This window comes from Penicillium solitum, assembly GCF_028829755.1.
Source record: "Penicillium solitum strain IBT 25940 chromosome Unknown utg000001l_segment0_segment0, whole genome shotgun sequence".
Lineage (NCBI taxonomy): Eukaryota > Fungi > Ascomycota > Eurotiomycetes > Eurotiales > Aspergillaceae > Penicillium > Penicillium solitum.
The window spans coordinates 3,014,966-3,030,570 of record NW_027072121.1 but is presented as its reverse complement, the minus strand read 5'-3'; the positions used below and the strand labels follow the sequence as shown (position 1 = coordinate 3,030,570).

At 50.8% G+C, this 15,605-nt stretch overlaps 6 protein-coding genes across 6 annotated transcripts; 4 read left to right on the top strand and 2 right to left on the bottom strand.

Annotated features, from left to right (window-relative positions):
* Positions 1-279: 279 nt before the first annotated feature.
* On the top strand, positions 280-1,803 carry N7455_001160 (uncharacterized protein; the record flags this gene model as incomplete). Its single annotated transcript, XM_040951812.2, has 1 exon — positions 280-1,803. The coding sequence occupies one exon, from the start codon at positions 280-282 to the stop codon at positions 1,801-1,803; it is 1,524 nt and encodes a 507-aa protein (XP_040818073.2).
* A 741-nt stretch (positions 1,804-2,544) lies between these two features.
* On the top strand, positions 2,545-6,888 carry N7455_001159 (uncharacterized protein; the record flags this gene model as incomplete). Its single annotated transcript, XM_040951288.2, has 2 exons — positions 2,545-6,620; positions 6,678-6,888. The coding sequence occupies 2 exons, from the start codon at positions 2,545-2,547 to the stop codon at positions 6,886-6,888; spliced, it is 4,287 nt and encodes a 1,428-aa protein (XP_040817600.2).
* Positions 6,889-7,259: 371 nt separating this feature from the next.
* Positions 7,260-9,147, bottom strand: N7455_001158 (PEX28-32 family peroxisomal membrane protein; the record flags this gene model as incomplete). The annotated part of the gene is made up of 3 exons (XM_040951799.2): positions 7,260-7,814; positions 7,869-9,079; positions 9,135-9,147. 3 exons carry the CDS (start codon positions 9,145-9,147, stop codon positions 7,260-7,262), a joined length of 1,779 nt encoding a protein of 592 aa, XP_040817610.2.
* Positions 9,148-9,572: 425 nt separating this feature from the next.
* On the top strand, positions 9,573-10,042 carry N7455_001157 (import motor complex subunit PAM16; the record flags this gene model as incomplete). The annotated part of the gene is made up of 2 exons (XM_065603951.1): positions 9,573-9,575; positions 9,638-10,042. The coding sequence occupies 2 exons, from the start codon at positions 9,573-9,575 to the stop codon at positions 10,040-10,042; spliced, it is 408 nt and encodes a 135-aa protein (XP_065462442.1).
* Positions 10,043-10,901: 859 nt separating this feature from the next.
* N7455_001156 (D-arabinose 1-dehydrogenase (NAD(P)(+)) ARA2) lies at positions 10,902-12,320 on the top strand (the record flags this gene model as incomplete). Its single annotated transcript, XM_040951318.2, has 1 exon — positions 10,902-12,320. The coding sequence occupies one exon, from the start codon at positions 10,902-10,904 to the stop codon at positions 12,318-12,320; it is 1,419 nt and encodes a 472-aa protein (XP_040818552.1).
* Positions 12,321-12,647: 327 nt separating this feature from the next.
* N7455_001155 (putative topoisomerase family protein TRF4) lies at positions 12,648-15,576 on the bottom strand. Its single transcript, XM_040951517.2, has 3 exons — positions 14,771-15,576; positions 14,027-14,717; positions 12,648-13,969 (listed from the first exon to the last, which is right to left on the bottom strand). The coding sequence occupies exons 1-3, from the start codon at positions 15,523-15,525 to the stop codon at positions 13,280-13,282; spliced, it is 2,136 nt and encodes a 711-aa protein (XP_040818074.2). The 5' UTR covers positions 15,526-15,576; the 3' UTR covers positions 12,648-13,279.
* Positions 15,577-15,605: the final 29 nt, after the last annotated feature.

Here is a 15,605-nt window from a genome sequence, read left to right as displayed (position 1 = left end):
AATGTTTAAGACTTTTTTTTGTGGAATTTCTATATTGCTGGCGCTGACTCAAGACTCATCGAGATAGATGAATGTCCTCGCTTAGAAAAGTCCCTTGAAAAGTCCCCACTATGACCCAGCAAATCGCCACAAGTAGTTATTGTGACAGGTTGGAGGGTGATGGCGTGCTAGGCTATCGATATTAACGGCCAACTCCACAGTCTCTACTTAAGCAGCGGATCTGTCCAGGCTCTTCTGCGGATTTACACTTGGAGGATATCTTACACTACTCCCGTCAAGATGACAGCTCCAACATCTTCACCAGAAAAGAGCGTCTCGGCCAAACTGGATGAAAAACCCCCCCATGTGCAGTCTACAACAGGCGATGGAGCACTGCAATTACTGGAAGCCGGTTTGCCGAGCGTTCTCGATCCCGCGGCATCTAAACGACTATTGCGCAAAATCGATCTATATATTATGCCACTGATTTGCATTGTATACTTCCTACAGTATCTGGACAAAATCGCCATCAGTTATGCCAGTGTCACCGGAATGCGCGAGTCAGCAAACCTCCAGGGCAACCAATTCAACTGGGTGTCGAGTATCTTCTTTTTCGGCCAGCTCGCGTTCGCATTCCCTACAATGCGCGTCATGCAAGCATTCCCCTTGGCCAAATACGTTGCCGTCAACGTCACAATCTGGGGCACCATCCTGGCCTGCATGTCCGCATGCAAGTCATTTGCCTCTCTAATGGTCTGCCGCACACTTCTGGGCGCCGCAGAAGCCTCTATCGTGCCCGCCTGGGTCGTCTTCACCTCGCAGTGGTACCAGAAGGATGAACAGGCTTTCCGTGTCGGCGTGTGGTTCGGCATGTGTGGATTCGCGCAGATGTTCGGCGGCTACGTGGCATATGGTGTCGCAACTCACGTCGGTGCGGACCCAAACGCCGCCCTGCGAGGTTGGCAGGTTATTTTCCTCATCCTGGGCCTGCTGACCGTGGTGACCGGTGTTCTTTTCTTCTTCCTCCTGCCTGATTCCCCTCTAACGGCAAGGTTTTTGTCCCAGGAAGAAAAGGCAATGCACGCGGAGCGTCTTCGGGGCAACGGACAGGGTATCGGAAGCAATGTCTTCAAAAAGTCACAGGTTTACGAAGCCCTTACCGACCCACACACCTGGCTCTACGCCTTTTGGGTCCTGGCAGCAAATGTACCGAACTCCATTGCCACGAGTTTTGGAAACATCATGGTAACAGGCATGGGCTTCTCGAAATTGGACAGTCTTCTGCTTGTGACACCTATGGGTGCTTATGAGGTGGTTGCACTGGTTGGCCTGACTTATCTGGCAATGAAGACCCAGCGACGACTCTTCTGGTGCATCGTCGGCCATATCCTGGCAATCGTGGGTGCGATTTTGATGGCCACAACCGACAAGGTGCCGGCCCTTATTGGATACTATCTCACTGGAGGTATTCCCATCGGATGGACGACAATTCTTGGACTCACCAGTACCAATGTAGCTGGCTCAACTAAGAAGATCACCGTGTCCTGCATCCAGACGATCGCATACACTGTCGGTAACATCATCTCGCCACAGACCTTCCAAGCCAAGGATGCCCCGGGATATTTGCCGGCCAAGATCTCTATTTGCATCCTGTATTTCATCATCACGCTAGATCTGTGCCTTATCTGGTGGATCTCAGAACGGGAGAATCGCCGACGAGACCGGGAGAAGGAGTCATTGGGTGATGCGTATGTCGTTCCAGAGAACCATGAATTCTTGGACCTTACAGACCGAGAGAATCCGGAATTCCGTTATGCGATATGAAGATGGGATTGTGCCCTTGAGTTGCGAATTTGCACCAGGCCCGGGACACATTGGTTTTTAATATTAATATTAGACAAAATTGCACATACTTACAATAATTATACAAGAATAACAAGAGCTTGTTAAAGGATTTATTATAGAATAGTTCCAACCAAGACAGAAAGAAGTAGAAACAGAAGATCTGCAATCAAGTATAGCTCATACAAGCATTGATCATACATCCCGAGGCCCATGGCTAATTTTGATAGTCCGTGTCCTTTGCCTACGAATCGACAACTCCTAGAGGTACACCTCCTCTGGTATAAAATAGTAGGCGGAAGCATTCGCGACAGACTGGTACGCGCGGCCAGTGTGTAGATCAACATATACCACACACTACAGACCTTGATTGTTGACGCCTAGGAGACATAGTAACAAGATTGTGTGATATATATACGTTATGAGTTCAAATGTTCTTAATGGATCACTAGTATACGTAGTCGCCAAGACTTAGGTATCTAAGTGGCCCTGGAGCGTTACATCTGCTCTATCTACGGAGTCATATAAGCACTGACTTTCATGAGACTGGTGGCCTAAATATCCCTAAGCTACAAGCCATCATTGCGTGCTTGGTATATTTCTGGCTGCCCGGAGCCCCTTTTTGTAGTTATGAAATGTATCTGCCTCATTTTCTTTTGTATATAACTTGTTGTGTACCTCCTTCAGACTATCATCAAATTTATAGAAACCAGACTTTTATATATGTCCAATTTTATTTCATCTCTTGACTGGCCCCATGGCCAGTCTATCCAGGCTGCAGCAGCCAGTCTGTTCTTGGCCGCTGCCATCATTCGAGTCTCCCACCTCAAGCACCAACCTATCAAAGTCAATCCATCCCGGGTACGAAGATGGAAGCTCATCGTACTTACCATTTTGGTCACTTTGCGCCTGACTGTTTTGATTCTATGGACATTGAAGCCCTGGAGTATTGCTGCCCCGGTCGCAGGGTCCCAATTCGTGGCTGGAATTGCTCTGTTGGCTCTGTCAGCCTATGAACATGATCGATCAGTCGCGCCTTCAAATATCATTGCCCTCTATTTTGGAGTGACCCTTCCTCTGGACATCTTGCAGACTAGGACGCTGCTGTCTCTTGACAATCTATCTGCCCTGGCCTTGGAGAAAACGATAGACCCCATTTCAACAATTTCCATCATCCTCGTTGTGGTAAAGTCAATTGCGCTTGTCATTGAAGCCCTACCCAAACGACACCTTTTGCTCGCTAGCCACCGTGATCTCAGTCCTGCCGACACCAGCAGCCCATATAGCAAGGTCTTTCTCTGGTGGATTAACCCTCTGCTATGGCGCGGCTTTTTCAACACTCTCACACCCGGAGATCTTTATTCTCTAGATTCAGCCTTGTCATCCCGGCATCTCGAAGTCAAGTTCCGGGGACAATGGGAGCAAAAACGCAACGCGGGTTCAAACCGACTCTTGCGAGTGGTTTTATCAGCCCTTAAATGGCAAATCCTGGCCTCAGGTGTACCACAGCTACTTTTGATCGGTGTCAAGTTCCTCCAGCCACAGTTGATTCGGAATACCACTGATTTCGTGAACAACCCGATCGGTCACCAGGGTGGGTCTGGTTGGCGCCTGGTCAGTACATATGCTCTTGTATATATCAGTATCGCGGTCCTTGGCGCAGCCTCCAAACATCAGATAAACAGATTCATTGTCAGCATTCGAGGCGGACTGGTATCGTTGATCTATCAGAAAAGCGTGGATTTGAGTATCACCGAGCTGGAAGAGAAGGCTGCGTTAACCCTTATTTCCGCCGATGTTGAGCGAATCACGATGGCTTTCGGCACCTTGCACGATACTTCTGCAGCAACTATTGAGGTGGTGGTCGCTTTATACCTTCTTTACACTCAGCTAGGCCCTGGCTTCATTGCTCCTGGGTTTTTCTTCGGCTGTGCAGTCATCGCCATGGCTGTCTGCACACGGTTATTTCCCAAATATCAGACCATATGGATCGACGCCATTCAAACTCGTACCTCTTCTACTGCAGCCATGCTGGGCGCAGTCAGGAACATCAAGCTTCTGGGGCTATCTTCCGTTGTTGGTGGTCTGGTGCAGGGCTTGCGGGTACAGGAAAACCACGTCGCACGCAAGATCCGTTGGCTGATTGTTGTTCAAGTGGTCTTTCAAAATGTCACCAGCATCGCTGCGCCGGTTTCCACGTTTGCGATCTACATCTTCCAGGAACGGTACACAGGACAGCAATTGGACATTCCCACCGCGTTTTCTATACTCTCGATCCTTCAGCTCCTGGAACCACCGCTGATGATGCTGGTCCAAACAGTCCCTGAGCTAGTGGCCTCTCTCGGATGCTTCAGTCGGATCCAGGAATTTCTTCTGTCTCCTTCACGACAAGAGCGTCGAATCCTGCAATCGGAGGCCTTTAGGCTGGTCGATGAGAATTTGACGGATCAGAGAACGGACGATATCTTGGTTCTTCAGAATTCCTCTTTTGGATGGGTGGACGAAAGCCCGGTGCTTCACAATCTTGATCTCCGCGTCAAACGAGGCTCCCTGGTTATGGTAATTGGCCCCACAGGTTGTGGGAAGAGTACTCTGCTGAAGGGTATACTTGGTGAGACTCCCTTATCGTCTGGGACCGTTTGGCTGTCGACCCCCTCGGTTGGATTTGCGGACCAAACACCGTGGACTATCAACTCAACAATCAAGGCTGGTATATGTGGGAGTTCATCTGAAAATGAGCCTTTCTATAGGGAGGTACTTCACTGCTGTGACCTTTCAGCGGATATAAGCAACCTACCGAACAAAGACCGAACCATAGTAGGAACCAATGGAATCGCCCTCAGTGGCGGCCAAAAACTCCGTCTTGCCCTAGCTCGGGCGGTCTTTGCGCGAAAAGAACTCTTGGTCCTCGATGATATTTTCAGCGGCTTAGATGCGGACACGGAAGACGAGATTGTCCGCAGACTTTTCTCCCAGTCAGGCCCCCTCCGCTCTCAGGACACCAGTGTTGTTCTTGTCACCCATGCCGTTGCCCGCTTGCCACATGCTGACTGGGTTGTCGTACTGTCGACAGACGGAACAATTGCCGAGCAAGGAACTTATGAGACCCTTGTTCAACAGACCGGAGGGTATGTGGCTGGTCTCTCTGTCCGCTTCAAGGACAATTCCAGGAGTGCCGATGAAGCTAGCTCTCAATCTGATAGCGCAGAAACACTGGCAAAGCAGCCAGCGATTGACACGGCGTATGAAGAGGAAGAAGATGATATCCCCACTAAGTCTCCAGTGTCGAACATTGGAGATTGGAAGGCGATCACACATTATTTCGCCGCAGCAGGCCGATTCTCGATAGGACTCGCTTCTCTTTGGAGTTTGATCTACGTCACTGCAATCAAGGCCCCCGGGCTGCTTCTTAACTATTTCGCCAGTCCGGTCGATCACTCAACGATTGTGTCTACCTCATGGTTCCTGGGGTCTCTGGGGTTGACAGCCGTAATCTCCCTGCTTTCACTCATTCTGTTGGTCTGGGGACAGTTCTTCAACATCATCCCTCGAGTATCGAACGGTCTCCACCAGCGGCTCTTGCACACCGTATTGCTGGCCCCTTTGTCGTTTTTCACCTCCACTGATTCAAGCACAGTGCTAAACTGGTTCAGCAACGACCTCGGCGTTATCGACAATGAACTACCAGGCGTGCTGATTGGGACTATGTTGCAGTTAGCACTCTTTGTGATTGGAGCTGGTCTCATCGCAGTTTCAGCATCGTACCTGCTAGCGACTATCCCATTTCTCGTTCTGGTCCTCATCTCCATTCAAAGATTCTACCTTCAGACCTCTCGTCAGCTCCGAGCCATGCGCCAGGAGCAACAAGCCCCGCTGTACACCCACTTCCAAGAAACCATCGCCGGCCTCGTCAGTATCCGAGCATTGGGCTGGATTGAGCCATTCTGCACCCGAAACTCTGAGCTACTGGACAATAGCCAGAGACCCATTTACCTTCTGAAAACAATCCAGGTCTGGCTTGCACTTGTGCTGAATCTCTTGGTCGCCGGACTCGGAACCCTTTTAATTGGCACAATCGTCTCCCTTCGCGACACGGTTCATCCCGCCCTGGTCGGCCTAGGCCTGCTGAATATCATGAGCTTCAACGAGAGCCTCTGCGAATTAGTCCAACTTTGGAGCATGACGGAGACTTCTCTCGGTTCTCTCGCGCGCGTACGCGAATTTATCAATACCACCGAATCAGAAGTCAAACTCCTAGAGACAGTTTCTCCCGCGCCAACTTGGCCTCCTCATGGTGCAGTCGATATCAACAACTTCGCCGCCTCATACAGTGAAGCTTCTTCACTCGTCCTCCAAGACGTGTCTCTCAAGATCGAGCCCGGGCAGAACATCGGCATCTGCGGCCGAACCGGTAGCGGCAAGTCCTCGCTCCTTGCCTCGCTCTTTCACCTCCTGGAATTCCGTCAGGGTTCCATAACTATAGATGGCTTGGACCTGGCTCTTCTTTCCCGCGAAGCCTTGCGCCAGCGCATCAACATCATCACACAGGAGCCGTACTGGGTTACTTCTGAAACAGTGCGATTTAACCTCGACCCGTGGGGTGCGACGACACAAGATGACGAGATCTTGATCCAAGTCTTGGAAAAATGTCAGGTCTGGCCTGTGATCGAAGCGAAGGGCGGGCTGAGTGCAATCATGGCTGGGGACTTTTTGAGTCATGGTCAGCGACAGCTGTTTTGCCTGGCAAGGAGTCTATTGCGAAAGAGTAAGGTTGTGGTGTTGGATGAGGTTTCTTCGAGGTGAGTCTTGTGCGGTTTCTAGCCACCCAAAACTGCAGGAGCTAACAATGGAAACAGTGTCGACATCCAAACCGATGGAATTATGCAGGCCATCATCCGAGATGAATTCCAGGGTTGTACTATAATCTCTGTGGCGCATCGTCTCAACACGATCGTCGATTTTGACCGCGTAGTAGTGCTCCATGAGGGACGCGTGGTGGAGTCGGGTAAGCCTCAAGAGCTGCTGGCGCAGTCTGAAAGTAGATTCAAGAAGCTATATGAGCTGTGATGGTTGGGAAGAAGGAGTGGAAATAGGGATAGAAAGCTTGACAGCGTAAAATTTGTGTTGAAGTTGACGCGGTGATTGGTTGAGTCTCAGCATTTGGAGTCGCCTTCAACACGGCCAAAAGACATAGTGGGAGTGCAGATGTACATAAGGATTAGCCAGCGGAGATGAAGAGATGAAAGACTGAGTGCATTGTAGAAAATTTACAAGACATGACGGCGTATTGGCGCACTAAACCACGTGAAAAGGTAATTCACAGTCGATTACACTACAAATAATAAGGATATAAATATAAGGCCGTGTCTTAGGTAGCAAGTCGCGGAGTTCGAGAAGGGATGATTGTATACATCCATGGATTAATATAAAACGCACGATCAACTCAGTCCCATGTTCACCTCATCGCTGAGCCCCCATTCCCTTTCCGCCCTTTCCGTCCCGCCCGCAGCTCGAGTTGACCACCGGTCAAGATGATCATGCGAGTTCGCCATCTCCTTCTCGCGCAAACTGGCGCTGTCACTAGTGGCCACACTTCCTTCGCGGGTATGTGATGATTTGCGGGAATTTTTGATGCTGATGGGTCGCGAGCCGTCTGCTCTATCGGATACGATAGATGCATTTGAGCCCGTGGCACGCCCACTGTCGGCGGGTGGCCCACCAGGGGAGGTCTGCTCTTTGTCCTTGGCACCGCTGAACCAGCGCCGACGATTGGATTTGGAGGAGGTAGATGCCGCGATGCTTTGTGCATCGGCATTATCGTCGTTCTCTTGCGCTTTCTGCTTTTCCAGGGCTTGCGTGAGTCCGGAAACGGTTTCTTCAGAGGAATTCTGGGTGGCTTGGGGTGAGAGGTCCGCTAATTCGGCGTCACGGTACCACTTGCGTCGACGGGTATAGCGATCCCATCCATCTTGACCGCGGCGACCATCATTCCACTAAAGTTCGGTTAGAAAATAATACGAAGAAGCCGATAGAGAGAAAGCACCAACCTTGTTATCATAGTAGATCCATCCTTCGCCGGTTGATCCCTTTGAGTCTGATTTTCCATTGAAGTTGTCCGCTCCTTCGATGCGCCATTCACTTCCTTCAACCCAGCGCCATTTGGCGTCTCCTGTTTGGACATCTGGTAACTCAAAAGAATCTTTAGGATTCACTGCATTCATATGTTCGTCTGTCCAGGGATCACGTTCTGCCGGGAACAACGAGTAAGTCCACCCGATACCCAGCCAACGGCGCTGGTTTTCATAGACAACAAACGTGAACCGCACGCCTGCGTTGTTTCCGCGCCGCCGAGTTGAAATATTTAAGCCTTGCTTTTCGCCCTGGGCTTGGACCGGGGCCTTTTGTGGACCGCTTGGGGTGTCGGCAACAGAGAGACCCGTAGCTGCCGCGCATAACCGACGCACGGCTCGAGACCGCCACAGAATAACACGCGAGACCCTGGCGGGTCGGGAATGGTAAGTCAGAATTATAGTGCCAACAGCCATGACCACGCGACGTGTGGTGAGTATGTAGAATGGAGGTAGAGTGAGACCGATCCAAACAGGAGTGACTAAGAGGATGCGGATGAACAGAGCCGTCAGCGCAGGTTTGGTAGTCGCAGACGTAGGGGTGCGCTGGGTGGATAGGAAGTCGGTGAGGTCGAGCAAAGGCTCGAGAAGGATATTGCATCTAGTTGTGAAGATGCGAAGGGTTTCAACAATTTCATCAAGACTCTTTTGATGACGCAGTGAGCTGTCTGGGGCAACTTTGGTCTTGTGCTTTTCGCCTGTTGATGTAGTTGATGATAGAGGCGAGTAACGACGTCCATACATGCCGAGGATCAATGCGACCACGACCAGGATCGGTCCTGCCCAAAGAATGATGGCATCGCTATATAGCACGATAGTCCAAAAGGTAGCCACCAGCAGAAAGCTCTGCCACGGGTCTCCGGAAGTCCATGTTAGGAGACCAGCAAATTTATTTAGAGGAAGTAGGAACGGGTGCGAGTAGGCCAGGGCTCGAGTGATAGCCGGTGGTGTGGCCACTAGGAGAGGTGATTTGCGATGCACGATGACACTGGAGCGCTGACGCGAGGTCAGAGCCGAGCCGGTAATCGTTGAGGGGGAGAAGGCAGCGACCGTCGGGGGTTGAGAATCCGACTGGCCATGATCTTGTGTGTTCGATGAGGGTGCCATGGAGTCTATCCACGGAAGGTTGTCTGTTTTTTCTATTAGTGATCAGGTTCTAAGGAGAAATATCATCAAATATCATACCTAAAGCTGCCATCCAATCATGGACAGGTCATAGAGGGACAATGAACTCATCCTCTGAGGTGAGTGAGGATTTTATATGATTGTTCGTGCATGTTCGGTCCAAAGAAGATCTGCGGGGAGATCGAAGTTGTGGACATGTGACTCTCGGTATATAGTGTGGAGGGTCTTGATATTCGTGTTTTGGCTGATTTTATTCTTTTTTAGAATAGATGTCTATAGTTATAGATGAATACATAGTAAATTAAAACTACTTCATAATTTATTTCAAAATCTCCAATTAAAATGACCTTTTGACTTATACTGTTTCTCTCTTTATACTCTCATACCCGTGCCTGGAGCTCTCCCGACGCTAAAACCCGCAGCCGAAATTTTCCCCTTCTCTTCTTTCTTCCTTCAACCTATAACGTCCGTGATCGCCTCCTCTACGGCACTTTCTCAATGGTATGTCTATTCATCTCCTTAATTCTTCCCATTCCCAAAATTAAAAACTAATAATCTCCTAGGCTCATCGCATCGTCTCTCAAGTCGTCGTGACCGGAGCCCGGGTCTTCGGCCGCGCCTTCGCCGAAGCCTACAAGCAAGCCCAGGCGTCCGGCAAATACGCTGGCCAACAAAAGGCAGCCGGCAAGTCCACCAGCACCTCGAGCGTAACCATCGATGAAGCCTGCAAAATCCTGAACGTCAAGCCCCCGGCCTCCGGCGAACACGACCTCGAACACGTTATGGCCCGATTCAAGAAACTGTTTGATACCAACAACCCCGAAAAGGGCGGCAGCTTCTACCTGCAAAGCAAAATTCTGCGTGCACGCGAGCGGTTGGAAATGGAATTCCGCGAGGTTGAGCGCAAAGCCGCGCACGACAAGGAATTGAAGGAAGGCTGGAACCCCAAGGTCTACAAGGATCAATGAACACAACAATAACTGTGTGATCATCCGGTTCCCCGGGCCCTCCGGGTTCCCTTCGAGCACATCTACGCTTTCTTGCGACAGAAGCCTCCGACTCCAACCGGCTTCTTTGTTTTCGATCTGCTCGTCTTTCTTGTTTTGGCATAGCATGGCGTTTGGGTTGTTAGAGAAAGACGCCTTGATTTTCTAGATTGGGTCTTTCTCTCTGATATTTTAAGATGGCCCTCGAATCCCCTTCTCGGGCATCATCTCCGGTCGGAAGTGGAAGTACTACGTTGCCTCCACTTTTGACCTTCTCATCGACCTTTCGGTCTGTGTATATCACCTGTGATGCGCCGCGTTCCGTTGACCCCCTTCTCCACTCTCACTCGGAAAGGATTCATGTACAATAGCTATATACTTGCATTAACTTGTGTAATGTCCGATCTAGACTCATTCACTGCATATTCTCCGCATATGTAACTAGGTATCCGTAGTTGTTGGAATCTGTTAAACTTTTTCCTTTTTTTGCCACCGCCGCCTTACCAGGAACATCTTTACGTTGTCTCTATACCTATGTCTACCAGTGGGCCATTTGAACCATGCGTCAACCAAAACCTACCAAACAGAAGATGTAACACAATGCCGATCGGATTGTGGCCACGATGTCCCGATCTGGGGGCTAATCTCCCCGCCATGGCGCCATCCGGAGCGGAGCCAACGGGGTTCTGTTTTTTTTTTTTTTTATCTCGGAGAAAATATAGGCAATAAACTTACCATTAGAAAAAGACTTTACCAATTAACCAATCTCCAAGAGGTACCCCATATATCCATAGCCAATTCTTCAGGATTGAGAATATCGACCTCCCAACCCGCACACACTATGCGCCCCTCCACCCCACTGTCCGCGGCCCTGCCGCCTCTGATAATGGGCACCGCAACCTTCAACAACCAATATAACGCCGACCCCTACGCCCTCCCAACAACAGAACTCATACAGCGTGCACTGACACGCGGCATCCGCGCATTCGATACATCTCCCTACTACGGCCCCGCAGAAGAACTCCTCGGCCGCGCCCTCGCAACAGAAACCGTGCAAACCAACTTCCCACGGGAGACATACCACCTCCTCACAAAAGTCGGGCGCGTAACCGGCTCCTCATTCGATTACTCGCCGCAATGGATCAGACACAGCGTGCGACGCAGCCTGCAACGCCTGCACACAGATTACCTGGACGTAGTGTACTGCCACGACGTCGAGTTCGTGACAGCGGCGGAAGTGGTCACGGCAGTGCGGGAGCTGCGTCGTCTCCGTGATCAAGAGGGCGTGCTACGCTACGTCGGTATCTCGGGGTATCCGGTCGACATTCTCAGCGAGCTGGCGGAGACGATTCTCCGTGAGACGGGCGAGCCGCTCGATATCGTTATGTCGTATGCCAACTTCACTTTGCAGAATACACGGCTGCACTCCCATGCCCTACCTAGGCTGATTGCTGCTGGCGTTGATGTTGTTCCTAATGCATCCCCGCTGGGTATGGGATTGCTTCGTCGGGATGGCGTGCCGATTGGCTCGATGGGCGATTTCCATCCCGCTCCCGATGCCCTGCGGAGTGCTATTCGTAGTGCTTCGGATTGTGCTTCGCGGCATGGAGAGAAGCTTGAGGTTGTTGCGATTCGGTTTGCACTGGAGGCGTGGCTGCGTGTTGGTGCGCAGGCTGGCGGTCTCGGTGCGCCGCTTGCTCGTGCTGCGGACGCTGATCCTGGTTTCTTGTCTGTCGCCAGTATGGGCACGGGGAGAAGGTTGGGTGTTAGCGTTATGGGCGTTAGTAATATCGCTGAGTTGGATGAGACTTTGCGCGTGTGGCACAGTATCGTCGATGGACTGGAAAACTGGAATGAGGATGACGACGCTTCATATTTCGATACCAACTTTAAATCACCTGCACTGTCGACTCCTAGCCTGGATGTTCCGATGGGTGATGTTCCCACGGCGTCGAATATCCAAACGCCCCAGGAGGACCTTATCACGGACCGTGCCTGGTCTCATGCACGCGGAGCTCATATCTTGCAACTGGCACGAGAAATTCGGGATATCTTAGGTACAGAGTGGGTTGATTATGTCTGGGCCAGTCCGTCGCCTGACTTTGTGAATTCGTTATCTGAGGAGCATGTCGCTACTGTGCAGAGGATCGAAGCCGAGGAGAGAACAGGACAGAAGCCATATCTCTCTATATCTGATACAGCTATTAAGGAGGATCCTATGCTGACACCGCCGTCAGATGTGGAGAAGCAGCTTGCATAGAACTAGAAGCAATAGAACTAGAAACAGGACAGAATAAATATATCGAGAGACAGCCCTTATGTCGCCTCCCAATGTTTTCTCGCATCTCCTATATGTACTTCCATGGATCTGGGGTTAGACGAAGATTTCCTGAGCAGGTAGGAAGGGACTCAGCAACACGTGAAAATGGGCCACCGTCCGAAAGCAGAAAGGCAAGTTCAGCGTGTAGTCCTAAGCCCAGGCTCCTGATGCTCCAGTCCTCTCCCAGAAGTCGCATGTAGCGCTCTCTGGGTGAGAAGGAAGGCATGAGAAGGAGAGGGCAAAGGGAAAAGCAAGAAAGATAAACGCCAACAAACATAGATCCACGTTGGGCGCGAATCCACGATCATCAGGGGGTTTCATTGGAATCACTAACAGCGTCCCATGTAGGGACTAAAGAACTGCAAGAACTAGGTGCTCGTCGAGGGGGACCCGAGAAAGCATTAGACGTTGAGGCGCCGGATCGACCTGAACAGATGGTGAAAACAAGATCATCCAGGGCTCGAGGTTGTCGAGGCTTATCCACATTGAAACTAGCTTTCAATCAAATAAGATCGAAAACCGACTTCAACATTCAGACAGCCCTAATCAATTGTAACCCAGGGACAAGTCAACGTATTCTGGCGAAATCGAAGTCCGGGAGAGAATCCTAAATAGTAAGTTACTGTTTTCGTCTCAGGCTCAAACGAAGAATGCTCATTCTCGAGTTTCCACCGGGCCATTTGCTGCCCTTCTCGCCATCAGAGGGAGAAGCACACAGTTTTGCCGAAGGACACGCGAAGATATCACCAACCCCACCATACCACTATTGCAAACATCCCTTCTCTTCCCCGTGCAAATCACCAAACCATTCGAAGTAAGGGGTATCATCATACAAAAATAAAGCATACAAACAGAAACCAAAAGAAAGTCGTTGCGGGCGTGGAAATGGAGACTCAAATTTATGCCGAGGCGAGAAGTTTCTGCTCTCTGCTGTCCAAGTCCGCATTCATCTGCTCGTCGGTCTCGTAACCTGCATGGCGACGAGCTTGGCGGAGGCTGAGGGTATTGGGGAGTTTCTTAAGATCGGGCCTCAGGCGTTTGAGTCTGGCGGCACGCTCCTGGCACAACTGACGTCTTGTCTCACCCTTCCGAGCTTTGGCAGATTTTGCGTCGGGTCCGGGCGCTTCATCGGAAGAAATATCTTCTGGCTCCGACTTCGTTCCCTTCGACTTTGTCTTGGGCTTTTTGGCAGGCCTTTGAACTGAAGGCGCTGACAGGGGAGAGCGGGATCCGTCGACAGGAGGGGGAGGAGGAGGGGAGGCTCTGTTAGCAGGAGGGGATCCCGGCGGCGGAGGCGGAGGCGGAGACTCTCTGTAACGAGCAAACCTCTCTTCTGCCATGAACACTTGACGGAGTTGGAAGCGTTGTTCAATGTATTCATCAAAGTTCGCTGCAATGATGGGTTCAAGAATGCTCTTGTTCGATCCTTGGACAAGTGCAAGATATTCCATGCGATTCCTCAGGGCAGTATGCGCATTAGAAAAGGCTCGGAAGATCAACCCAATTTCCTTTGTGCCACCTGAGATGTCGTTGTCTCGGTTATTGGGATCTTCGATTGTGAGACGATCGGGATTGCCAAAATAATAGCCCTGTTTGACATGATCAGCTGACTGGTTGACAAGGAATGCAAATCAAAATCTACTAACCTTGTTGAAAAATCCTGGAGGGTCCATCCGGATTGCCAATTTATCATAGGTGAATTGCTTCCCGTAGAAATTGAAAAAGTCAAGCAAGATTGTTCCCAAGTTTGGCTGCATATGGCCCTGGGGCAGATGCTGGAGAATACTTGTGACCAAGCAAGTGATAGAGAAACCTCCTAATCCACCAGTAGGGACTTCGTTGAGGCCGCGGATCAACAAGAACTGCTTAATCACGGCCAGGAGAACCGGCATCATCGGATACTGGGTTTTCCATTTCTGGAATGTTTCATTGGCAATCAAGCCACTGTCGTTGTCGAAAGACAAATCCACTCGCAATCCAGTCAGCTTGTCCACGTACTTGAGAATCGGCACCCGGGCGGAGGCAATGCATTCGATCGAGTTAGGAACAGCAATATTTGTGCTCTTGAGGAAAGCCGAGAACGCATAGATTTGACCCTTCCTCTCTCCGAATGTTCGAACTCCCGTGCGTAAGAATGTGTGGGAAAGCAGTACTAGATCAATGTCAGCCGTGGGAAGATAGAGACCCGAGGCAAAAGAACCAAAGGCCCGGATTGAAACGTTGTGGTATCGTTGTTGGAATGCAGTCTCCAATCGATTGACAAGATCTGCACGGACGATATGTTCGAATTCCTGAGGCTTGGCCCAGTGATAGAAGCTGAGAATCTCGTTATGCAGCCTGGTTTAAGAGGTTAGGGAGAAATGAAAGAGAGCGCATTGGATAGTACTGACTGGGTTCCCACGTGCAATGAAACTGGGGTGCCCTCGAACCAAGGCGTGCCTGTCTCTTGGGAGAGTGGTTTCCATTGATCGATAACGGATCCATCGTAGTTGAACCTGCTGGCAGGCTTGCCGGTTTTTCGGGAGTATCCCTTGATCTCATCCTCGCGGGTGCGCTTTCGGCTCGCGATGGCGGGATCCAGGACTTCCTGGGCCTTTGGCCCTCTGGGGGCGTTATCAGGAGCGTTACTCTGAGGAATTTCAGGTTCGAATGACATCCCGAGAGAAATGAAGTCTGAGTTCTGCTTGACTGCATCCGTCTCGTCTGTCTTTGCAGCAATGTCAAGTCTCGCCTTGCGAATCAGCTTCACAACATCCACCCGTTTGTTTGTAGTTTCGGCCGGAGGAGGTAGCGCAGTGTACGGATCGGGGTTCGACCATTTTGGGGCAGGAGGAGCTGGAGCAGTCTCTTGAGGTCCATCGAGAGCTAGCGCACGTCTCTTACGTGGTCGCTCACCATCAGAGTCATCAGACATGTCCATTTCTGCCTCTTCGCTGTCGCTCAAAGTGGAAAGTTCGGCAAATTTGAGCCCAGGCTTGGTTTCGCCTTCAAGCCGTTCGGGCGTGCTTTCCCTCTTCGAGGACAACAACGGTCGGTCCGAGGTGGCTGGTTTCTGGTACCGGAAAGTGAACTCATGGCGCGGGTTAGGACGCGAACCACGATAGTTAGAACTTCCTCTGAACTGGAATGGGGCGGATGGAGGCATTTTGGACAGCTGCGGTTAAGCAGCAAAAATGCAGACGCGTGAAGGATGGAGAATCAAGAGTGTCGAGTTTCGACACGCGA

Bases quoted from the DNA above. Each gene is read 5' to 3' on its own strand.
- N7455_001155 (XM_040951517.2), bottom strand. From the start codon at position 15,525: ATGCCTCCATCCGCCCCATTCCAGTTCAGAGGAAGTTCTAACTATCGT. The intron at 14,718-14,770 runs GTCAGTACTATC...CTCTTAAACCAG, and splicing joins TCATTGCACGTGGGAACCCA to GCTGCATAACGAGATTCTCA. The intron at 13,970-14,026 runs GTTAGTAGATTT...CATGTCAAACAG, and splicing joins CTCCAGGATTTTTCAACAAG to GGCTATTATTTTGGCAATCC.